Source organism: Denticeps clupeoides, chromosome 10 (assembly GCF_900700375.1).
Source record: "Denticeps clupeoides chromosome 10, fDenClu1.1, whole genome shotgun sequence".
Classification (NCBI taxonomy): domain Eukaryota; kingdom Metazoa; phylum Chordata; class Actinopteri; order Clupeiformes; family Denticipitidae; genus Denticeps; species Denticeps clupeoides.
The window spans coordinates 1192289-1216664 of NC_041716.1; the positions used below are offsets into that span (position 1 = coordinate 1192289).

At 46.2% G+C, this 24376-nt stretch overlaps 5 protein-coding genes and 1 non-coding gene across 6 annotated transcripts in view; all 6 read left to right on the forward strand.

Annotated features, from left to right (window-relative positions):
- The first annotated feature begins 5091 nt into the window (after nucleotides 1–5091).
- Nucleotides 5092–6495, forward strand: LOC114798405 (homeobox protein Hox-C13a-like). Its single transcript, XM_028994088.1, has 2 exons — nucleotides 5092–5710; nucleotides 6236–6495. Exons 1-2 carry the CDS (start codon nucleotides 5173–5175, stop codon nucleotides 6493–6495), a joined length of 798 nt encoding a protein of 265 aa, XP_028849921.1. The 5' UTR covers nucleotides 5092–5172.
- Nucleotides 6496–10504: 4009 nt separating this feature from the next.
- LOC114797989 (homeobox protein Hox-C12-like) lies at nucleotides 10505–11149 on the forward strand. The gene has a single exon (XM_028993344.1). It carries the CDS (start codon nucleotides 10505–10507, stop codon nucleotides 11147–11149), a length of 645 nt encoding a protein of 214 aa, XP_028849177.1.
- A 3056-nt stretch (nucleotides 11150–14205) lies between these two features.
- Nucleotides 14206–16947, forward strand: LOC114797990 (homeobox protein Hox-C11a-like). Its single transcript, XM_028993346.1, has 3 exons — nucleotides 14206–14241; nucleotides 14357–14969; nucleotides 16715–16947. Exons 1-3 carry the CDS (start codon nucleotides 14206–14208, stop codon nucleotides 16945–16947), a joined length of 882 nt encoding a protein of 293 aa, XP_028849179.1.
- Nucleotides 16948–19944: 2997 nt separating this feature from the next.
- Nucleotides 19945–21249, forward strand: LOC114797991 (homeobox protein Hox-C10-like). The gene is made up of 2 exons (XM_028993347.1): nucleotides 19945–20263; nucleotides 20975–21249. The coding sequence occupies exons 1-2, from the start codon at nucleotides 19945–19947 to the stop codon at nucleotides 21247–21249; spliced, it is 594 nt and encodes a 197-aa protein (XP_028849180.1).
- A 390-nt stretch (nucleotides 21250–21639) lies between these two features.
- Nucleotides 21640–24376, forward strand: part of LOC114797717 (homeobox protein Hox-B2-like) — a 35799-nt gene continuing 33062 nt past the window's right edge. The window contains exon 1 of the mRNA XM_028992738.1: nucleotides 21640–21694. The gene's annotated coding sequence lies outside the window, so the exon portion shown is untranslated. The remainder of the gene's footprint in view (nucleotides 21695–24376) is intronic.
- LOC114798907 (U6 spliceosomal RNA) lies at nucleotides 23336–23444 on the forward strand. Its single transcript, XR_003751142.1, has one exon. It is a non-coding gene; the product is annotated as a U6 spliceosomal RNA (small nuclear RNA).

Genomic DNA, 24376 nt, shown 5'->3' on the forward strand with positions numbered 1-24376 from the left:
ACAACAACTTTTATTCTTTAAAACACCAATGAAAGCCATAAAACGCGCCGGACTGCAGCTCAAGTGTTTATGTGGCTTGGCGCGAGTTTTATTCATACCTCCTATTATTTTGGACAGGGCGGGAAACGTCAGCTTTTTATTATTATTAATGTTTTTTTTACTTCGTTACTTATTTATTAGAAATCCCCACGCATCATTTCCCAACATGCACCCATGCTACAGAACTCCATAAAAACTCGTTTTAAAAAATGCATCCATAATCTTAATATCATTAAATCCTGATATTTACTCTTCATTTAAACGATCTCTTGGGATATATTATCTCCGGAGTGCGAACGTCTGTAAATAATGAGTGAAAGTGTCGCCACACGAGCCTGAAGAAAAGATTTAAAAAACGCTGGAAGACGCGTTTCACAGTGGAATTTTGGAGAAAAGCTGGACGTCCAGACACGTTCTCACCCTCCCTCCCTCTCTCTCCCTCCCTCTCTCTCCCTCTCTCTCTCTCCCCCACACACACACATTTCATGACCGGACTAATGCAGCAGAGAAATTCACTCAACCCGGGACCGATATCAGAACAGCGACGCGCCATTGAAATATTTGGTTATTAATTTCGCGGGGAAGCGGCGCGCTGGAGACGTTGAACTTGAACTTGGATCTTCGTTTCGTCCCTGAATGCTCTGCTGGGCTTGTCATTTTTTTTCTATTCGCCGTTTCAATCCCGATCCGTTCATTTCTACATCGGCTTCTCACCTCGGACCGTTTCAGTTGGACCGGAATTTCAGGGAACAGGAACCCTGAGAATTATTAATTTTATCTATCATAACTTCTCCCCAAGCGTCGTGTGGACATTTTCCTGCTAGCGCAGCATATTCCTAAATTTAGTCGATATGGTTTACTCCAGATGAATATTGTGAGCAGATGTTATAATTGAATCGTTTATTTTTCGTGAATTCCTTACTAAAGTTTTATTGTCTTTTTTTAATTGAAGAAGTTGAGTTCAGCGATTCAACACACACACACACACACACACACACACACAGATGTGCAGACCAGCACAGACTCAAACCAAGGACCACGGGCATCAGTCCCAGAAGTCTTAGCGCGAGTTTAGAACGACGTTTTCGACGAAGAACGTGAGCTCCGCGCCGGATAACCCCGAAATCCGGCAGCTAAAACACATCCCGTGTTTCCCCGTGGAAAAAAAGCCCGAAGTGCGACGGGAATGTGATCAGAGCGAAAACCAGGTCGACGGGAGGAAATTAAAAACCGGGAGATCTTGTCGTGATATGGGGACAAAAAGACCACAGACCACATGGAGCAGTTGCGTGAAATTCATTAAATCATTTCTACAGGCGCCAAGTACCGAGTCACGACTAATTACTGAACACACACACATATATATGTATATATACACACACACACACACACACATATATATATATATATACACACACACACACACACACACACACACACACGTATTCGAACGTTCATGATTTCAGAAGTCTGCTTTGTATGTTTTCAAAGAATCACGATATTGCAGCGCTGATGTCATATTTCCCATTTCATGTAATAATTACGTGCCTCGTTAAAATAATATTCATATTTTTAATTGCTCAGATGTCTATTTTAAAATGTGTTTTTAGTTTGTGGAGCGGAGACCGGGCCGCCGCCGCGTCGTTATACTTGAACTTGGACTTCCGACGAGACGCGTCTGGACGCGGGGCGACGCGCTGTCTGCTCCCCGCCATTAACCCTAATTAACATGAACATTAACACTGTTCTTTTCATACCAATTTACAGATAAGTATAAAACAGACCGCTCTCCAGCTACAAGAGGAAACTTCTCACTTCATGTCATGGTGCCCGACTGAACAGTAACGTTTACAGACGGTTGTGCTGTTTTTCTAGTACAGACTGGGTTTAATTTAGAGGACAAGTTATGCTAGTATAGTCCTGCTAGACTGAGTCTAGTTCTAGTTTAATGAACTGTTTGCCCTGCTAGACTGAGTTAGAGCCCAACTATCCAGACAGTGTAGTTTGCTGGAGTAAAACAGTTGAGCTGAGGGCCGGTGTATCTCTGGAGGATCTTGGGTGTAATAATGTAGTTTTACTGGCCACCACATTCTTTCTGTTTCACTGTCTCTGCTGTTCTGTAATTCGCTAACAAGCCATCTGGTAAAAAAATAACTCGTTCTGGTTCTGTATTCGTTTGGAACTGAAATGAAGTTGAGACAAAATCAGGGTAGAAAGAAGCAGCGGCCAAGCGCCCCCCCCCCCCCACACACACATATATATACACACCAGGAACGGAATACATGTAACGGCGTTACGTATTTAGAATACAAAATATGAGTAACTGTATTTCAGTTACAGTTACGGTTTAAATGGAGTGATAATCAGAATACAGTTACTTTTTTTAAATAAATGGATTACATGGCGGTCTTTTCCTGTTTCATATGTTAGGCTATCCCCTCTCTATCTCCTCTCTAATTTTGGTAATTCCACGCTGCGCGGGCCACGCATATGCTGCCTATCGAAAATGCTGCCTATCGAGTTGTGCTACCTAGCGGATCTGCGCATGCGCAGTCCCTCAAGTTTGCACTGTTTCAGCGCCCATAAATTCATGCTACCCCTGAAATTGTAAATAAATATGATTGAATTCACTATTATACCATGATCTTTATACTCTTACAGTGCACATGGACTGAGTATTGGTGCCATTTAAAGTGATTTGTACCGTTATCAGAAATGCACAAATTTAAATGGAACCCTATTCGGTAGCGCCGACAAAGCAGCATTAACCGTCAGAACACCGGAAACCCAAACAAAACACGCAATAAGCGGCTCTAACGTGCGCGTCCTGTTAACGTCGGTGGACCCGGAGCAGCACAACAGAGCCAGCAGTGGCCGGGCAGGAATGCATTTCTCACTTGGAAATTCCGACACCACTTCATGTTTAAAGAAGAAAGGGATGAGCGGATCTGACCATGCGATGCAAACTCTGTTTACCAGCAACCAAGCTGCTCTCAGCGTCAAAAGACTCCACATCCAACCTATAGAAACATCTGGAAGTCAGTTCTTTAAAAAAAAAGTCCTAATCAGGAAGACGGTCATTGAAAAAGCTGCTTTTTTCCTCTTGTGCAAGGCTACTTTTTTAACTAAGTGATGGAATATGTTGGTGACCATAACAGTAAATACTTTTCAATGGCATATTTTATGTTTGTCTAATACTCTTCCACTTTTCAGCTTTATAAATAAAGAAATGGTTAAGGAAAAATGGGGCTTTTTTATTATTATCTGTGATTGCTTCTTTCATGTAGTTGTAAAAAGCATGACAATATATTAAGTAATCCAAAGTATTCAGAATACGATACTCACATTGAGTAACTTAACGGAATACGTTACAAACAACGTTTTGGGGCATGAATTCTGTAATCTGTAACAGAATACATTTTAAAAGTAACCTTCCCCACACTGACACACACACACACACACACACACACACATATAAATACATACATACACACACACACACACACACACACACACAAATAAATACATACATACACACACACATATATATATACATACACACATTTACACATAAACACACACACATTTATATATACATACACACATATACATACAGACAGACAGACACATATACATACATACATACATACACAGACATATACACACACCTCCCTACCTGTCAACTTTCAATGTAGCTTTTGTCGGTCCGCAGCTGGTTTTGCGACATTTCGGCCACACTTGCGACGAAGTATTCGCAGTCTGAATTAATACGCGCGCGCGCACACACACACACACACACACACACACACACTTTCAGGTCGATCTTGCGTACTGGGTGTGGCCTCCCCTCGCCATTCCAGAAGATCAGAACGTTTCTGTGACGCAGAGTTTTTACTTTTTACTTCTTGTTGAAAATTCACCACGAGAAGGTCGATTCTGCAGTTTTACTCCGCGGTTCCGTCGCTCCGCTGGACCCGGCGCTTATTCTCCAGAGGAAACATCTCCAGATCCACACACCAGTCCCACAGAACCACGCAGCACAGAACCAGATCACCAAATTACCAGTACAAGCTCCTGGATCCTTCAGGCAAGCAAGTTGTGCGAACCTAAAGCACGAGGCACGACGACACAAGCTGCGGTCACCTCCACATGCCACCACCTGCAGTGCGACAACACACTTCAACGAGATGGTCAGACATCCCCACATCCAGGTCACAGTTTATAATCAGCGACATGTACCCACGTAATCCACACATTTTAATTCACGCGTGTTTTAATCCCGCCTCTGGTCGGGTGGCGATCCATCGTCTTTTTAATCTCACACCCAGAGCTGCACATTTACCACTAAAGATCATTTTGTTTGGAATGAAGATTTATTTTTCCGGATTAATATTTAGAATGTACAGATATATAACATAATGTGCAGAGATGTAATAATATAAATGACCGTTCTGAGGAACCATCTCGGCTGTTTCCGGTGAGAGAGGATGTATGATGATAATCACACACACACACACACACACACACATCTTCCACAGAACGTCTCGCCTTGGTCCCCCACTCCTGCCCGTCTAGACGTGGTCTAGACCCCCGTTCGGCCGCAGTGTTACCTTGACCTTGGACTTCCGTGGCGCGTCCCGCGCTTCTCCACTTCCCCCCGCGGGTTCGAACATTTTTATTTAGCTTCTCCGACAAAAGTAGTAATTATTGTTCACTTTTAAAAGTGAATCTGGGGATTTATTATTTACCCGCTTTTCACTAGTATTTTATTTATGGATATTTGTTCGAAATATCCATGAACTAACTAACTAGATATGTATATATTAGCTGAAATTTTAATTTAATGACATTTGTGGAGTCCAATGAAAGTGCGTGACGTCATCTTTTGCGTTACAGCACCCAGAAGGTGTAAATGGGAAATGCGCGTTTGGGGCGCGTCCCCTTTAAGGTCGCCGCTCGTGGCGAATCCGGCCAATGGCGACGCCGCTCGCCGTTTAAAGGGATTCTGCTGCGCCCGGACGGGTCCAGAGCGCTCGGACTCGTTAGCATAATCTCGCGTCCGGCCCTTGATGACCTGGGCGCCGGGGCCGCGGAAATGAGGGGTCCGTCGCGGACGCACCGGCAGCGCGGGATATGACGACTTCGCTGCTGCTGCGCCCACGCTGCTGCACCCACGCCTTCATGTTCATGTACGAGAAGAGCCCGAGCGACAGCCAGGGCATGGAGCCGCTGAGCGGGAGCTGCCCGGCGATGTCCCACGCCGCGCTGGGCCGCCACTCCGGCCCCGTGGCGACCCACCAGGGACCCGCGTACCCGGACGCGCCGCAGACCTCCGGCTACGGATACCCGTTCGGCGGCCCGTACTACGGCTGCAGGCTGTCGCACCCCCACGCCGCGCCGGACAAGTACGCGGAGCCCGCCGAGGAGCTCCCCGCCAGGGCCAAGGAGTTCGCCTTCTACCCCGGCTTCCCCGGCTCCTACCAGGCGGTGCCGGGGTACCTGGACGTGTCCGTCGTGCCCGGCGTCAGCGCGCACCCCGAGCCCCGGCACGACGCGCTCATCCCCGTGGAGGGCTACCAGCACTGGGCGCTCTCCAGCGGCTGGGAGGGTCAGGTGTACTGCTCCAAGGAGCAGACGCAGCCCGCCCACCTCTGGAAGTCTCCTTTTCCCGGTGAGCCGCGCCGCCGGGGTTACAGGTGTTGGGGTGCCTAGTGGGGTAACACACTCGCCTATGAACCAGAAGACCCAGGTTCGAGCCCCACTTACTACCATCGTAGTAATATTTAACCGGGAGTCCCTGTCACTGCTGATTGTAAGGCGCTCTGGAGAAGGGCGTCTGGTAAATGCTGTACATGTAAATGGTGTGACAGCTCAGGTGGGACATGTCTCATGTGACATGGGGGTCGCCACGCGCACCTGCGGGACCACACCCGCGTCCCAGACCTTCAGCAGCAGGAAGATATCATCACACCATACAGTTAGAACCCAGATAATAACAGTAAAATATGCAGATGATGTCACGTGTCCCATGAGTCCCATGTTGAGGATGGATGCTAGAGGTTTTTATGTATATTATACTGTGTGTATATTATATATCTGGATGCGACATTGGTTTGTCGTTTTTTCGTGATGGGAGCTTTGGAGATGACATTTTCCTGTGTGTGTGTGTGTGTGTGTGTGTGTGTGTGTCCCGCAGACGTGGTCCCCCTGCAGCCCGAGGTCCCCAGCTACCGCCGCGGGAGGAAGAAGCGCGTCCCCTACACCAAGATGCAGCTGAAGGAGCTGGAGAAGGAGTACGCGGCCAGCAGGTTCATCACCAAGGACAAGCGGCGACGCATCTCCGCCGCCACCGGCCTGTCCGAGCGCCAGGTCACCATCTGGTTCCAGAACCGGCGGGTGAAGGAGAAGAAGTTCGCCGGCAAGTCCAAGACGCCGGGCCACGCGCGCGCGACCTGAGCACGCGACGTCACGTCACGTCACGACACGCCCGTCCCTCACTTTCGATCGGACGAGACGCTCACCGGAAGTCCGCACGGGCACGTGACTCCTTTTCTATGAATGTAAATACGTAAAGCTGTATAAATATTTAAAATCTGCGCCCGTGGAATAAACCCGGAGGAGACACGTGCAGCGCCGCGCCGTGATTATTTCACGGCCGCTGCGCCGCTCCGCGGACGGACAAGTCTGTTTTTGTGAATAAATATAAATATAGAAATATATGAATGTATCTATATCGTTCGTTCCTTTGTGTGTGTTCGTTCCTTTATGCTCGTTGCTTCGTGATGAATGAAAACAAATCCAGAGGATGAAATTTCATGTCTAAAGACTTTAAAGATCGACCGTGAGGCCTGTGTGTGACTTTCATGTTGTGGGCAGCCGATCGTTTCGGAAAACATATTTATAAAACGGTTTTGGAATATTTCTGGGGAAATATGAGCAGTGTTTTATTGGTATTAGTAATAATGTCTGCATGACGGCAGGATCGCAGTCACGGTTTATACATTTTTTAATTCCCCTTTTGCATATTTGTATGTCAGTCGGGTCCTGACTGTTGGGATCTGCAATAATAAATGTAAAATGTTATAAATGTCGGGCTTCCTCAAATTTTACTTCAAGTTCAAGTTGTTCGGATGTGAGCAGATGCAGATCGGAAACTTCGCTTTGTGTTCTTTGTTTTTACAAATTTAGGAAAGTAAACGATGTTTTCTCGTTGAAATAGAATATATATTCTATCTAAAATATATTATATGTATTCTATATATATATATATATATATATTCTATATATAGATATTTTTATCCCTCTTTATAGAGGCCGCAATGAGGGACGCGCACTTCCGGTATGCGGGTAAACCCGCGCTCGCATTTTTCATTATAACGGTGGGAAAATTCACATTTATTTGTACAAAATATGTATTTAATAAACGTCCACGGACCCGAAACGCGCGCAATTCATCAGAAAGACCACCTGGATTTTTATTTGATTAATACATAAAACTGAATAATAAAAAAAAATATTCTATTTTTTACATATTTTAAAATACCGTCCACTTGTGTCCATTTTGAAAAATCCTTTTCTTTAAGTGAAGCTGTAAATGAGTTCGGCTCCACCCAGCCCGACTGGCGGGAAATCAGCGTCTGAATGTTCCTTTATTCGTCTCTTTATGAAACGCTCCGATGATCACGTGATAAAAATGGAATTAATTCGCAGGCCACACCCACAAATATCTACACAAACACAAAAATCTGCGTCGCTCACTGAGAAGAATACAAATGACAAGCATTTGCCTAGTTATTATTATTATTATTATTATTAACCACAAATAACGAGAATATTCCTATTTGCAACGGGCCTGTGTCGCGCAGCACCCTTGACCGTGACTATGTCGTCGCTTTGACCTTGACTCGAGTGAAGCTGCTGAATGCAGAGCGGGGTTGGCGGGAAATCGGGGTGTTATTCCGCCGTCTAGACGCCGGGGCCGTAATGGCGTGCAATAAACAGATAAAAGGAGGAAACACCCCGACATCCCGGACCGTCGTAAACATTTTCCCGGGTTCGGAGTGTGTGTGTGTGTGTGTGTGTGTGTGCGCGAGTGTGTGTGTCTTCACCAGAGCGGCAGCAGAAGGTAGAACTTTATTCACCCTTTTTATTCCAGCAGCAGGAGCAGCAGCAGCATCTTCACCTCGACGTGGGATTACAGACTTTCTCGGCTCCTGTTGTTTCGTTTTATTTTTAATTTGTGCGATTCAACCACCGTTAACGGAGATAAAGTGAAGACAACGGACCGGATTTTTTTTTATGAAGGTTGGAACATTTTCGGGAATAATTTCTAAATATTTAACGCTATAGATTAAATTCATTAATGCAATGCAGACATTAAAAATTGAACCCCGCGCTCACATGCGACAACCTCATATTTCCACTCATTTTAATATTGTGCAATATTTCATTAGCGAATTTCAATTTGTCTGGAATTTTCTTTCCAAGATGCAGCATTTTATGATGAAAACCTGAAGCTCTATTATTTTATATATGCGTGTGTTCGAATATTCTGTTCATTATATATAATTTTTAAAAACAGGAAATTTTTTAAAATTAGTTTTTAAAACCTGCTCCCGTCTCGGGTTTTTTTTTTTTATATATAAACGAGTTTTAATTTCAGTACATGAACCCCCCCCCCCCCCCCCCTCTCTCTCTCTCTCTCCCTCTCTCTCCCTGACCAGCCCGGTTCCCCAGAGTCTCGAGAACTCATGAGGCAGGGGGCTGATAACCTCTGCTGGCGGCGTGGGGAACGTCAGGAAGAGGGAGACGCAAACCATCCAGAAGTGAAATGTTTTCAAGATCTCCACGCGTGGAGGGAAAACAGACCACAGGAGGCACATTTTTGGTAAGATGTAAAAATAAATGTAATATGTCTGAGTCGTAATAATATGAGAAGCAAACTTCAAATCCCGCGTCACACACGCACAGATGAAGGTAGAATATTTTCAAATGATCTATATTTATTAAGTTAAAGTTACATTTTGTATTTTGATACAAGATGCACGAAAGAAAAGTATAATATCAATAATATACAATTATAAAACTGGATGGATGAAGAGACTCACAAATGACATAAAACAGAAGTTAAAATAAAAGTAAAAGGTCTCTAGGTTTTCTTTTCCCGTAGTAATATTTTTTATAATTCGAGTGACGAGAACGGGGAGAAAAGTAGGGCTCGTACTTTTAAATACTTTAAATAATAAACCTTAAACGCAATTTTTTTATTCTCACCACATTTTCACCTCCCTCTTTTCGGAATGGACAGCCTCCTCACATCTCCCCATTCGTGCGTAATTCTCTCTCCTTTTGTCTGAGCGGGACGTGGGACGTGGGACGTGGGGACCCGGACACGGACCAGGCGGCGCACTAGACACTGACCTTGAGCCCACAAGCCTCTGACTGGTGCGTACGGGTTCGCTCCTCTGCTCTCTTTTCTGGGGGATCGCGTTCTCCGGGGGTACCGTGGCGAGGATTTCGGGGTGGAAGGCCCGAGGGACTCCACACGTCCGTCTGCGCGGCCCACGCCGCTCTCCGTTATTAATATTAATATTGTCGAGATATTAATATCTTAATATCCGGACTGAAATTAGGCGCATTTAACGGGTTCGGTCATATTAAACCTCCGCGAAAAGCAGGAAGTGGATATTTATATAGCCCAGGGCTGGAAAAGAATCCGACTTCCGAGCAGTAACATACAAGATTCTACCTAATTTAGTGTGTGTGTGTGTGTGTGTGTGTGTGTGTGTGTGTGTGTGTGTGTGTGTGTGCGTGTGTGTGTGTGTGATACACACGTATTACATGTGATACGTGTGTATCACACGCACACAAACACACACACTGAGCCCTTATGTATTAAAATACATAAACAGATCCTGATACGGGCTGTGGAACTATTTTAACCTCGGCATCTCTTTATTATTACGTTATTATTATTATTATTATTATTGCGCTCCCTTTGCTAAATGAATCGGAAATTCTCGGTAATTACAGACGCCGCGTTTTAATTGGACCCCGACCACCCTGTAAAGTTCACATAAAAGAATTTTATGCGCGATGCGTAACGGTTCCTGGAGACGGGAAGAGGACACGCGAGATTTTAAGGCTCGGGACTCTTCTGCACCTTATTCCGCCCCGAAGAGAGACGCGGTTTGGTACCTGCGGGTCCTGGCGGGAGAGAGAATAAAATAAAATAAAAAAAAACAAGATTTTTCGTTTTTAATGTGAAATTTTATAGTATTTTTAAACAGCACATAAAGCCGTAATACAGGAGTGAGTGTTTTGTTTTGTGTGGAGCGGGCCAGGTGGGCGGGGCCTCCCGCGGCCACGTGACCGCCCGGGCGGCCAATCGGCGGCGGGCCCGGGTTTAACTACGTTAAATGTCAGATTGCGATAAAGTAGAAGCTGCTGGTCGGGCCCCGCGGAAATGGGCGAGCATAACCTCCTTAATCCGGGCTTCGTGGGGCCGCTGGTGAACCTCCACACCGGGGACGCCTTCTACTTCCCCAACTTCCGCGCCTCGTCGCTCCCCTACCCGAGGCCGTGGACCCCGTCGGAGCCGTGCGGCGCGGGGTACCCCCAGTCCTACCTCAGCGGGCCCGCGTCCGCCCACCCCACCTACAGCCGGCCGGAGGACAGCAAGTGCTACTACGGCCTGAAGCGGGAGGAGGAGTTCGGCGCCCAGGACCCGCCGTCGTGCCAGTCGCTGGAGTCCGACTCCGGCTCGTCGCTGCTGGCCGGGGACGCGCAGGGGACCCCGGCGGCCGCGGGCATGTGCGGCGACCCTGGCTCTCCGGCGCTGACCCCCCGCTCTGGCTTTCTGCCCCCCCCGGGTGCCCCGTGGTACCCGACGCACGCCCGGGCGCGCAAGAAGCGGAAGCCCTACACCAAGCTGCAGCTGGCCGAGCTGGAGGGCGAGTTCCTGCTCAGCGAGTTCGTCACCCGCCAGCGGCGGCGGGAACTGTCCGAGCGCCTGAGCCTGAGCGACCAGCAGGTCAAGATCTGGTTCCAGAACCGCAGGATGAAGAAGAAGAGGCTGCTGCTGCGGGAGCAGGCGCTGTCCTTCTTCTAGCGCCGTGGCGCAATTCTGCTGGACTCCCGCGAGCAGGTTATTTATTTCCCAACGTGTTGCACAGAAGCCCGTCTTAGATGTTCCTCAGCCCCTCAGCAGATCCAAGTCCGGGTCCCTCCGTGGCCCCCAGCCAGTGCCCATCGCCACGTGGGCACGTTCACGGTCACGGGCACCGCGTCACCCTCACCCACCCACCCACCCACCCACCCACTTCCTGCCGCGCCAGGTTCGGCCCGTGGACGTAAAGAGCGTGTAAAGGACGCGTTTCATGGTTGCATGATGACGACACAGCGGAATAAAGCGAAATAAATACATGCATACATTTCCCAGAGTTATGGCTGCGCATGCGATGTTTTCTGGACTAAAAACGGTTTTAACGCGCAGTCGCCATCGCGAGTGGCGGTGGTGACATGTCGCATCACGGTCCTCTGTAACGCGCGCTTCTTCAAAGTGTTATCAGTTATGAATGTATATCTCCATGTTTTCGGATAAATAAATTCTACGAATCTGTCCGCGTTTTGGATCTTTTTCTTGCATCTCGGGGTTTATTTTTTAGTTTTAATCCGCGCATCTCGAAACGTATAGAAACTTGGAGCCATTTTTTTCCGAAGCTCACTAAATTATTAGTAAGTCGTTAGTCATTAATTGACATGAATCTGACTAATTAGGAGAATACTGCTGTAAATTCTATTAAATTCTGTGAATTGGTGTTATTTTCTAATCGTGTGTGTGTGTGTGTGTGTGTGTGTGTGTGTGCATCGTTACTGGGCCTTTAGAGAACGATCATTAAAGCGCGTGCACGCGACCGGAAATCTGAACGCTCCTTAAAAAAAAAACCCACTAAAGAAGTAAAAGCGAATGAGATGAAGGAGGAATGGGGACGTTTTCGTTTTCTTGTCCTCCCTCGGGGGTGAGAAGGAGCCCGGCCGGGTGTGTTTGTGGCGCCGGACCTGCAGATACTAGAGGGCCACGCCCAGGCGCATCTTACAGTAAAGATCCGTACCAGGCTGTAGTTGGTTAAAAGGGGTAAAATGATGATATTTTCCCGCCATCGGCTTTTCTCCCCGCGCCGGGGCCTGGACTGGCGGCCACACCCATGTCCCGCGCTGTCTGTTGGGGGCGGGAGCTCCGCGCAAATTGAAGGTCAAGTTAGTTTGTCGCCGCAGGAGCTCGGACGCGAGAAATAAAGCGAATTTATTCGCGGAGCAGCTCCGCGTTTTATCGGGGAGCTGGAACAGGTCGGTGACGCGTAGCTCGTCTCCAGGGAGGAACGAAGCTTTTCTTTTCAACTCCCTTTAATTACATCACACTTATATATATTTTACATATATAAAAATCCACATGTCTCGATGTATCGATCTAGGTGTGTATATATGTATATAATCGTGTGTGCATGAATTATATGTTTATTTGTGTGTGTGTGTGTGTGTGTGTGTGTGTTATAAGACAAGTGAAGTCTTGTTTTGGCTCTAATTTGAAACAGTTTCGTGTTTCGTGTGGATTTTACTCGTGTCTGCTACTCTTGGTGATATTTAAATTTGGAGAGGTGCAGCGCAGGTTGTGAAATTAATAAAAAAAATGTTTGATTGCGATATAATTCCGGGCCGGAATCGCGCACACGGAAAACTTGGAACTCGGGAAACACTGGGAACACTGGGTGCACTTGGCCGCGACACGATCCTCCAGGACGCGCCCTGTTTTATTCCCAAGTGTCCCGATTTGCGATGAATTTTGCGTCTTTATATAAAATCTGTATCTTGAAATTTTAGTTATTAATTATCGGCAGTTCATTTTTGTTTTTTACCGTATGATTCTAATCGAGGTTTCACACCCACCTCTTCTTCCCGCCATTATTACTAATATTACTAGTATTACTGTCGTTATAAAACGCATTGTGTTTGAAAATGACCGTCAGGAGGAAATTCAGCAGAAATTGAAATGAAATCGACCCACGACGCCACTGCGCATTTTTTTTTCTTTATTCTCACGTTGATGAAGGTCTCTGTGCGTCGCCATGTTGGCGACGGTCATTTAAAAGATGTCCTGTACGGTGGAGCTGGGAAAAAAAGACACAAGAAGACACAACATGAACAAAACGACCGAGATCCTGGGACCCGCGGCACGGTGGCGGTGGCCCGGTGGCTTTTACTGGGGGACCTCAGTAAAACCAGGGGCCGCTGCGGCCTGTTTAACAGCCCGACTTACATCCAATATAATTTCTCTGGGCCACGAGGGGACGCCGATATTGTGGGAAGCCTTTCATCGGCTGCATGCTGCCGGGGATTTTCCCCTCTTTTACACGTTATTAAACGTGCGCTGCGGCGCTGGACGCGTCGCGTCGCGGCGGCCTGAGGCCCGCGGCCCGGATCCGGAGAGAAAGGCGCCGGGCTGGAGCGCAGGGTCCTACTGCGAGAGGAGCTCCAGGCTGGAAGAAAGAACGTGGCCTCCTGTCACCGGGCCCACCAGTCGGCCGAAATCCGCCCGATTCGTGCGGCTTTTACCCCATTTTTACCCCGTCCTTCTCCCCCGGCGTTTAATGGTCCGTCTTAGTGGTCAAATTCAAGTGCTGCGTCCGGCCGGCTGTCTGTTCTCTTTCTGGACATTTTATCTGTTTAAAGGGGCTCGAAAGCATGTGATGTCACGGCCACACGGCGCAGTACGATTATTAAAAATGAACCCCAGCTTAAGCGCTTTAATGAATTATCGTCATCATGGGAGAACGTCCGTGCAAGAACATATGAAATTGTGCCCTGATCTGTTAGATTCGAACTCTTCTGCGATGGAGGGGAAGGAGAGTCTGATTTTAAAATAAAAATCTAGTGTGACGAGCAGTGACATTAAAAAAAAGAACTCGCGGAGCTGGCGGGGGATTAAAGACAGAAAAGTTTAATTAGAAGCGTCATTTCTTTACGACGACGGCCGGACGCGAATAAAAAAAAAGCCACAAGCTGCGTGGGGTGGAGCTCCAGCCATGTGCCGACGTCCCCAAGAAACGAGGCGAAAGGCGCATAAATACGTCGCGCCCGGCGCAGCGCGGACACGCCGCCGTCGCCGGGATGAGGCGCGCTCCCGCGGTGCGCGCCCCCGACGCGGTCTGGAACGCGAGCCGGCCACTCCCACGCACCCACGCGCTCCGAGCTGATATATGACAATATCTGCCCTCGATCACGTGTCCCGGGCGGCTTACACTCCCGTCTCCTCCCGCAGCTCCGACCCAAACGACGGAAGATGTTCAACTTGTGCGCCCAGACGCGCAAGGAGCGGCCGGCCGAGTTCGCGGAGCGCAGCGGCCTCTACCTCCCCAGCTGCACCTACTACGTGCCCGAGTTCCCCCCCTTCCTGCCGCAGGCCCCGTCGCGCCAGATCTCCTACCCCTACCCCGCCAACCTGTCCCCGGTGCAGCCGGTGCGCGACGTGCCCTACGGCCTGGAGCCGGCCGCCAAATGGCACCACCGGAGCAGCTACGCGTCGTGCTACTCGGGAGAGGAGCTGGTGCACAGGGACTGCCTCCCGCCGTCCACCGTGACGGAAATGCTGAGCCAGCACCACCACCAGCACCACCAGCACCACCAGCCCGGATCCAACCACCCGCCCGCCGGCTTCTACTCCGGCCTGGCCAAGAACAGCGTGCTCCCGCAGGGCTTCGACCGCTTCTTCGACACGGCGTACTGCGGCGCGGACAAGCCGGAGGCGGAGGCGGACCAGGCGGACCAGGCGGAGACGGAGGAGGAGGCTGCCGGCGGCCCGGAGCTCCACAAGGACGCCGAGGATGCGGAGGAGCAGCGCGCCGGGAAGGACGCGGCCAAGAGCGGCCACTCGAGTAGGTGCCGAGCGCCGCTTTTTATGTGGCCGTTTTATAAGCGCTCGCCGGAGTTTATTATAACCTACAAAGCGCCTTCTTCCACCGGGAAGAATTTTTACGACGGACGCGGCCGTCCTGCAGTCTGTGAAATTTTAACTGCGCGCCATTGTGACAAATGCTAACTTTGATCGTGAACTTGCGCCGGGAATTTTAAGAGATTTTCGCGTCGGGCCGCCGCGAGTAAAAACCAAGTGGGCAGAACGTTACTGGGTTTTTTTTACCCACCTTTTTACCATCCTGCGAGGTGCGGCGACGTCAGAGCCCCTCCGCAAAACGGAACAACCTTTTTACAATTTAGAAATATACTGATCTAAACTATAATAATAATGTCATAATATCTATGCTACACTAATTCTATTATACTGCTGTGTACTGCTCTATACTAATTATATTACACCCCTGTGTATTATAATACTTTTATTAGAATATCTATACTATACTAATCATATCATAGTTTATATCCATACTACTCTATACTATAATAATTATATCATAGTTTATATCCATGCTACTCTATACTATAGTAATTATATCATAGTTTATATGCATACTGCTCTATACTATAGTAAATATATCATAGTTTATAACTACAAGGCTCTGTATTGTCCTAATTCTATTACACCCCTGTGTACTATAATAATTTTATTAGAATATCTACTACAGAAATTACATTATAGTTTATACCCATACTACTCTATACTATAGAAATTATATCATAGTTTATACCCATACTACGCTATACTGTAGAAATTATATCATAGTTTATATCCATAATTCTCTATACTATAGTAAATATATAATAGTTTATAACTATACAGCGCAGTATTGTCATAATTCTATTGCACACCTGTGTACTATAATAATTTTATTAGAATATCTACTACAGAAATTACATTATAGTTTATATCCATACTACTCTATACTATAGAAATTATATCACAATTTATATCTATACTACACTAATTCTATTATAACGTCTATTCCGCTCTGTATTGTGTGCTATACTAGTTTTATTAGAACATCTATACTACTCTATACTATAGTAATTATATCATAGTTTATATCCATACAACCCTATACTATAGTAAATATATCATAGTTTATAACTATACTGCTGTATACTATACTAATTCTACTATAGCATCTATACGGCTCTGTGTTGTCCTAATTCTATTACACCCCTGTGTACTATGATAATTTTATTAGAATATATATATTATAGTAATTATATTGTAGCGTCTATACTGCTCTGTATTGTGTACTATACAAATTTTATTAGAATATCTAAACTACTCTATACTATAGTAAATTTACCATAGTGTATTTCTATAACATTCTAAAGTATCCTATACTATTCTATACATCGCATATCGCGTCGTGCAATTTCCGTTTTTTTTTTCTATTTGCCTGTAGCCTCCAAATGTTCATTTATAAATTGCTGTAATTTGGTAAAGTGTATATTGGAATTTTTTTCCATCCCACCACAAGTCGTGATTCCCGTTTACAGACGCACAGGCCACGTAGCGGCGTCTGGCGGCTAGCAAGAACTAAAAATTCCATTTTTTAAAGAATATAGTGTGCGCGCGAACCCTTTTATTACAATAAACTCGTGTTGGGTGAAAAAAACAACGCTTCCGCGATTAGCCTGTTGAATTGCATTTTTAATATATATTAAAAAAAAAAATGTGTATGTCCCCTCCCAGGTACCCCCCGCACCAGGAAGAAGCGCTGTCCTTACTCCAAATTCCAGATCCGAGAGCTGGAGCGGGAATTCTTCTTCAACGTCTACATCAACAAGGAGAAGCGGCTGCAGCTGTCCAGGATGCTAAACCTGACCGACAGGCAGGTCAAGATCTGGTTCCAGAACCGCAGGATGAAGGAGAAGAAGCTGAGCAGGGACCGGCTACAGTACTTCTCCGGAAACCCCCTGCTATAAACTTTATTTGAACCCTTTATTCTCCGCCTGTGCGTATCTGTGGCTGTAAATATGTAAAATAAGGACGTGTACAGTCTGTAATAATGTATTCCCTGTACAGAGAATATGCGATGTGTATTCGCGGCTGTAAATATAAATTTATTTGGAATTTCTTTTCCTTCCTCCGTGCTGCTATTCCTTTGTTTACACCTAAATAATTCGCTGTGTGCTTTTCTCGACGTCTTCTTCTTAGGCGGAAGTGGAGAGATGAGACTCGTGCATTATAACTGTAATAAAATTTTAAAAAACGAGAGAGAGGGAAAAGTAGAGGAGAGGTAAACGGAACGATTCTCGGTCAGGACCAGGGCCCGTTAGGTCGGGCACAAAGGCACGACATTGAAATTGTAGCTGCGGGGGTTAGTTCGGCTGTATGGGGTGCGCCCCCCCCTCCTTTAGTGCCCCCCTAAATGCAATCGCCACTCTCGCAGTCTAGACACTGTCATAAAGGCAGAGGCACTAAACGGCGACTTTTTCCCTCTTAATTGCCCGTCTGTTCGGAGGGAATGGCGCTCACTTCCGCAGTAAACAGAGCAGGGCTGCACCCCAGGGTCCCCGGGGGTCCCACCCCCCATCAGCGGCCGCGTAAAGTCGTGCGTAACTGTTGCCGCCATTTGCTTTTGCGCATGTTGGTGTTTTTTTAGCTACAATATTTTTGGGTTATTTAGACGTAATTAAAAAGATGTCTTTGAACTTCAGGTGACGTCAAGGCCCTGCGCCTTTAACCCGCCTCCCGCTTCTCCGCCAATCACGTGGCGGGAAGAAGGAACTTTGACCCCCGGCATTAATCTGCAGCAGGTAACTTTGCCGGCTCTAGCGGGCCAGTAAATACCTTTTATTGTCCTTGTAAAATGTAATATTTTCACGCGTGGGCACATTTACAGCGTGCAAGCATGCGCGCCGCCGCGTAACGCCAGGCGCTTTATGGCGGAACAAAAAAAACTCTTTGCGTTTCTGTGCGTTAAACCGCAATATTCTGGACGTTTTACGACTTGGATTTTTACTGTATTAACGTGTATATTCCTATTCGAACATCTTGTTAATGTGCGTGTCCGCGCTTGTTGCTGAGAGAGAGGAGAGGAAGAACCAGAAGAAGAAAAAGAGGAAGAATGCGGCACTGCTTTCTTTGTCGGAGTGGGCGGGGTCAGGCGGGGGAAGCTCACAGTCAGGGATCAAGGCTGCAGGACACTCAAGGCGCCACGCCCATCAACCTTGGCCCTGGTTCACTGAAGTCCCCGTGACGTCACGCACGGGCGTCCTGAGGCGAGGCGGACGTTTTGATTGGAGGAAGGCGCCGGGGGAGAAGAAAGGAAAGATGGCGCGGCGACGCTTTCGATTTCCGGCCAAATCGGCTCGGCGCGGCGCCTCGTGAGAAAATGGCGGGTCTCCGTTCGAACCCTCCAGTAGGACAGACTGTAATAAACGACATAAAATATCATCTAGCTAACTAATTTATTAGTTATTGTGCACTTGATCTAAATCGATGTATTACTTAAAACGAGCACGTGCGATTTATTATTCTCTGCATGCATTTATTTCCCAACTATGTGTTCCAGTTGTTAAAAGGAATAAAAAGTATTTACACTTCTTTTTTTAATTCCAGAACAGAATTGCTGTTTGCGGCGAATTATATATATACATGTGTGTGAATTATAGTGTTTTTATATAATTATAGTGTATGTATGTATGTATGTATGTATGTGTGTGTGTGTGTGTGTGTATGTATATATATATAAATCACATATTCTACTTTTAACTTTAATTATGTGAATATTGTTAAATTGTGGATTTTATTTTAGACATTTAAACCACATTTATCAAATTATACAAAACCAGCACAGCAGGACTCTGAATTCTCTCTCTCTCTCTCTCTCTCACACACACACACACACACTCATTCACTGCTGCGTACGATGTTAGATGCGTCGTAATTTGAACCAAAAAACCGAAAAACACAAATCTGAGTAAGAAAAAAACCGTTTTGTGCACAACGAAGGTTTTTATTAATTTACAGCAACACGCTGAAGCAGTAAAACGTTTTATGCTCCTGCATTCTTCCCGTTTTATGAGGCCAGAAGTATTTACATTTACAGATAAGAATTAGAACTTAAGGTCTTTCCGAATCAAAGCTGACAGAAAAGATTATTTTTTAATTTTCTATCCGCTCAAAAAGAAAGAAGAGAAAAAAATTATACAATTATGTACATATGTTATATACTTATGTAAATATGTATTTTACACCAGTGGGGAACTCGGGTAGAATTTGCGGAGGAGGACCCTGCATGACGGTGACCCCTGTCCGTGGCAGCTGGCCTGCAGGAACGATCTTCTGCTTTAAATAAAGTATATTTCCACGCGGCGCCGCGACCTCTTCTTTTATTTCCGGCTCGACGAGGTTTGCAAAAACCAACTAAGATTCAGAAAATTATTCCAGAGGGGCACTGGGTGCAATACGTGCCTGTACCTTCGTATTTAATTTTGAATAATTATCACGACGCGACTACAGTATTACATTGTTGGCAGAATTGCGTTATAAATTCACCCAAATTTGTTGAATTTTGGCGTGGCAGAAATGTTACGAATAATTTGAATTAATATGAATAATTAACGGGAATGTAATTGGTGCAGAGGCCGGTTAAACCTCGTTGTGAAATGGTAGTTATTAAGCGGGAGATGAATAAAACCAAGAAACGGCGGGTCCGAGGCTCCCGCCCACGGCCACTAGGTGGCGCCCGCGTTCCATCCTCCGCCCGCCGACGCGCCAACTTGACCCCTGTGACGTCAGCGCTGTCTGAAGCGCCAAGGCCACTTCCAGCAGCTGATTGGTCTGCGAATCACGTGATGGCGGTGTCGCGCATCCATGATTACGCTGCTGATGTTTTCACGCCCCCCTCCCCAGAAAAAAAAAGATGTCAGCGTCCCACTGTCCTCCAGCTGCGCGGAGGAACCCGTGACAGCGACATGTCGCACCGGAGCGACGCGGCGGACCCGTTCCTAGCCGACGCGTACCGGAGCGACGCGCCCTGCTCCACCGGCGGGATGCCCCCCCCCGCGGACCCCTACCACCGGCAGCAGTACTGGCCGCACGGCGGCCAACCTGTTGTCCAGCAGCCCCTGCGACCCTGCTGCTTTCCCGCCACCGGCGGCGTGAAGGAGGAGGCGGCGCCCTGCAGCTCGGAGCCCGGGTTCTACCCGCCGACCCGGGACTACGACGGGGACCCGGGAGCCCCGCGGCGGAGCGACAGCGGCTCGGACGACGAGTCGGACGCCGATCTGAGAGGTGACGTTCACGGGAAACCATTTTTAAAAGTGGATCTTTTTTATTCTATTATTAACACGAAAAAACTTTTTTTTATTATTAAAGACAGCATTTTGAAGCTGTTTTCACCCAGCATATCGAACTCATTTTAGTATTCATTTCATATTTAATATAAACTGCTCCACGGATTATATTCATATTATACACGATTTAAACATATATTTCTAATATCACATTTACACTGACGATTTCGAAAAAAATAAAATAAATATATATACACACACACACACACACACACACGCTTATATATATATATATATATATATATATATATATATATATATATATATATATATATATATATATATATATATATATATATATATATATATATATATATATATATATATATATACATACACGCTTTTTAATAATCAAGCTAAACCGACGTTTTGTTGTTTTTTTTCAAAATATCTGGGAGCAAGGAGATCGTAATTTCTCGTTTTTAATTTGGATTTCTGGATTCCAAATCGTTTATAATTTTTCCAGTTTCGCGTTTTTCTTCCATTTTGGTTCATTTGATTTAGTGAATTTTCTGCTTTTCGCGGATCCTTCGACAGACAGGCCGACATAGAATTCATGTAAAATGAGTGAAAAGTCAGAAATTAGCAGTATTAACTCGAGGCGCTGCAGTATAAATAGTTTTATTTGATGGTATTTATTACGTTGTAGGCGGGGCTCGTCTGGACAAGACCGCGGGAAACTGGCTCAACGCGACGAGCGGCCGGAAGAAGCGCTGCCCCTACACCAAACACCAGACTCTGGAGCTGGAGAAGGAGTTCCTCTTCAACATGTACCTGACTCGCGAGCGCCGCCTGGAGATCAGCAGGAACATCAACCTGACCGACAGGCAGGTCAAGATCTGGTTCCAGAACCGCAGGATGAAGCTGAAAAAGCTGAGCAGGGAGAGCCGCGTCCGCGAACTGCCGGGATTTCATTTCTGCTAAAGACTTCAGGGGGAATATCTATCTATCTATCTATCTATCTATCTATCTATCTATCTATCTATCTATCTATCTATCTATCTATCTATCTATCTATCTATCTATCTATCTATCTATCTATCTATCTATCTATCTATCTATCTATCTGGCATGTACTTTAAAAGAAGAAGACATTTCAAGTTCTCTGGATCTCTGCCTCGTGAGAAGGTGCGAGAGGAGGACAGTGGTGCAGGAGGGGGTTGGGGAGGGTTAAATTTCATCCCGATGACCACGGTGAGTCAAGGTCATAAACTGTAACGTCAGGGCGGGGGTGGATTTTATGATCGGCTGCAGTAAAAGGCGTGAAGAGGAGGAGGAGGAAGAGGAAGAGGAGGAGAAGGGCTTCCTCCACACGCAGAGACTCCGCCGAACGTGGAACTAACGTTGGACTCCGGCCCCACGCAGCACGGTAGGACCCAAGCTCCTCTTTTTCTGTCCTCCGTCGTGAGGTGACCCCGCGGCTGGTGCGTGGTTTAGGTAGTCTCATGTTGTTGGGATTTGGCATCCTGGCTCTGCAACAAGAAACTGCCTGGATTACGTCAGTTCGTCCTCATCACCAGGCCGGGACATGACGTGTAAAGCTGGTTATGAAAAGCTGGTAAATAAAAGCTGGTGATGTGTGAAGCTGGTTATGAAAAGCTGGTAAATAAAAGCTGGTGACGTGTAAAGCTGGTTATGAAAAGCTGGTTATGAAAAGCTGGTGAAGTGTAAAGCTGGTTATGAAAAGCTGGTAAATAAAAGCTGGTGACGTGTAAAGCTGGTTATGAAAAGCTGGTAAATAAAAGCTGGTGATGTGTGAAGCTGGTTAAGAAAAGCTGGTGAAGTGTAAAGCTGGTTATGAAAAGCTGGTAAATAAAAGCTGGTGACGTGTGAAGCTGGTTAAGAAAAGCTGGTGAAGTGTAAAGCTGGTTATGAAAAGCTGGTAAATAAAAGCTGGTGATGTGTGAAGCTGGTTATGAAAAGCTGGTAAATAAAAGCTGGTGACGTGTAAAGCTGGTTATGAAAAGCTGGTAAATAAAAGCTGGTGACGTGTGAAGCTGGTTATGAAAAGCTGGTGACGTGTGAAGCTGGTTATGAAAAGCTGGTAAATAAAAGCTGGTGAAGTGTAAAGCTGGTTATGAAAAGCTGGTGAAGTGTAAAGCTGGTTATGAAAAGCTGGTAAATAAAAGCTGGTGACGTGTGAAGCTGGTTATGAAACGCTGGTAAATAGAAGTTGGTGACTTGTGAAGCTGGTTATGAAAAGCTGGTACATTTACATTAACATTCAGTAGTTACAGGGACAGTCCCCCCCTGGAGACACTCCGGGTTAAGTGTCTTGCTCAGGGACTCGATGGTAGTAAGTGGGGTTTGAACCTTGGTCTTCTGATTCATAGGCGAGTGTGTTACCCACTAGGCTACTACCACCACATATGCGAAGCTGGTTATGAAAAAGCTTGTAAATAAAACTGGTGACGTTTGATTTATAAGTATAAGTAATACTTTGGATTACTTAATATATTGTCATGCTTTTTACAACTACATGAAAGAAGCAATCACAGATAATAATAAAAAAGCCCCATTTTTCCTTAACCATTTCTTTATTTATAAAGCTGAAATGTGGAAGAGTATTAGACAAACATAAAATATGCCATTGAAAAGTATTTACTGTTATGGTCACCAACATATTCCATCACTTAGTTAAAAAAGTAGCCTTGCACAAGAGGAAAAAAGCAGCTTTTTCAATGACCGTCTTCCTGATTAGGACTTTATTTTAAAGAACTGACTTCCAGATGTTTCTATAGGTTGGATGTGGAGTCTTTTGACGCTGAGAGCAGCTTGGTTGCTGGTAAACAGAGTTTGCATCGCATGGTCAGATCCGCTCATCCCTTTCTTCTTTAAACATGAAGTGGTGTCGGAATTTCCAAGTGAGAAATGCATTCCTGCCCGGCCACTGCTGGCTCTGTTGTGCTGCTCCGGGTCCACCGACGTTAACAGGACGCGCACGTTAGAGCCGCTTATTGCGTGTTTTGTTTGGGTTTCCGGTGTTCTGACGGTTTATGCTGCTTTGTCGGCGCTACCGCTTCGGCAGCACATATACTAAAATTGGAACGATACAGAGAAGATTAGCATGGCCCCTGCGCAAGGATGACACGCAAATTCGTGAAGCATTTCATATTCATCTTGGGGCAGTGGTGGCCTAGCGGTAAAGGAAGCGGCCCCGTAATCAGAAGGTTGTCGGTTCGATTCCCGATCCGCAGAGGTGCCACCGAGCAAAGCACCGTCCCCACACACTGCTCCCCGGGCGCCTGTCATGGCTGCCCACTGCTCACCAAGAGTGATGGGTTAAATGCAGAGGACACATTTCACTGTGTGCACCGTGTGCTGTGCTGCTGTGTATCACATATGACAATAAGTATAGGGTTCCATTTAAATTTGTTCATTTCTGATAACGGTACAAATCACTTTAAATGGCACCGATACTCAGTCCATGTGCACTGTAAGAGTATAAAGATCATGGTATAATAGTGAATTCAATCATATTTATTTACAATTTCAGGGGTAGCATGAATTTATGGGCGCTGAAACAGAGTGCAAACTTGAGAGACTGCGCATGCGCAGATCCGCTAGGTAGCACAACTCGATAGGCAGCATTTTCGACAGAACACCTGTGTTATGCGTGGCCCACGCAGCGTGGAATTACCAAAATTAGAGAGGAGACAGAGAGGGGATAGCCTAACATATGAAACAGATAAAGACCGCCATGTAATCCATTTATTTAAAAAAAGTAACTGTATTCTGATTATCACTCCATTTACATTTACGGCATTTACCAGACGCCCTTATCCAGAGCGACTTACAATCAGTAGTTACAGGGACAGTCCCCCCTGGAGACACTCGGGGTTAAGTGTCCTGCTCAGGACACAATGGTAGTAAGTGGGGTTTGAACCTGGGTCTTCTGGTTCATAGGCGAGTGTGTTACCCGCTAGGCTACTACCACCCATAACACTCATTTAAACGGAACTGTAAGAAAATACAGTTACTCATATTTTGTATTCTAAATATGTAACGCCATTACATGTATTTTGTTACTCCCCAACACTGGACTTATATG

What these genes read in the sequence shown, in the direction of transcription:
- LOC114798405 (XM_028994088.1), top strand. Translation starts at nt 5,173, where the DNA reads ATGACGACTTCGCTGCTGCTGCGCCCACGCTGCTGCACCCACGCCTTC. An exon ending in CTGGAAGTCTCCTTTTCCCG is followed by an intron (nt 5,711 to 6,235) that starts GTGAGCCGCGCC and finishes TGTGTCCCGCAG; the next exon opens with ACGTGGTCCCCCTGCAGCCC.
- LOC114797989 (XM_028993344.1), top strand. Translation starts at nt 10,505, where the DNA reads ATGGGCGAGCATAACCTCCTTAATCCGGGCTTCGTGGGGCCGCTGGTG.
- LOC114797990 (XM_028993346.1), top strand. Translation starts at nt 14,206, where the DNA reads ATGAGGCGCGCTCCCGCGGTGCGCGCCCCCGACGCG. An exon ending in CGGTGCGCGCCCCCGACGCG is followed by an intron (nt 14,242 to 14,356) that starts GTCTGGAACGCG and finishes CTCCTCCCGCAG; the next exon opens with CTCCGACCCAAACGACGGAA. An exon ending in GGCCAAGAGCGGCCACTCGA is followed by an intron (nt 14,970 to 16,714) that starts GTAGGTGCCGAG and finishes GTCCCCTCCCAG; the next exon opens with GTACCCCCCGCACCAGGAAG.
- LOC114797991 (XM_028993347.1), top strand. Translation starts at nt 19,945, where the DNA reads ATGTCGCACCGGAGCGACGCGGCGGACCCGTTCCTAGCCGACGCGTAC. An exon ending in GTCGGACGCCGATCTGAGAG is followed by an intron (nt 20,264 to 20,974) that starts GTGACGTTCACG and finishes ATTACGTTGTAG; the next exon opens with GCGGGGCTCGTCTGGACAAG.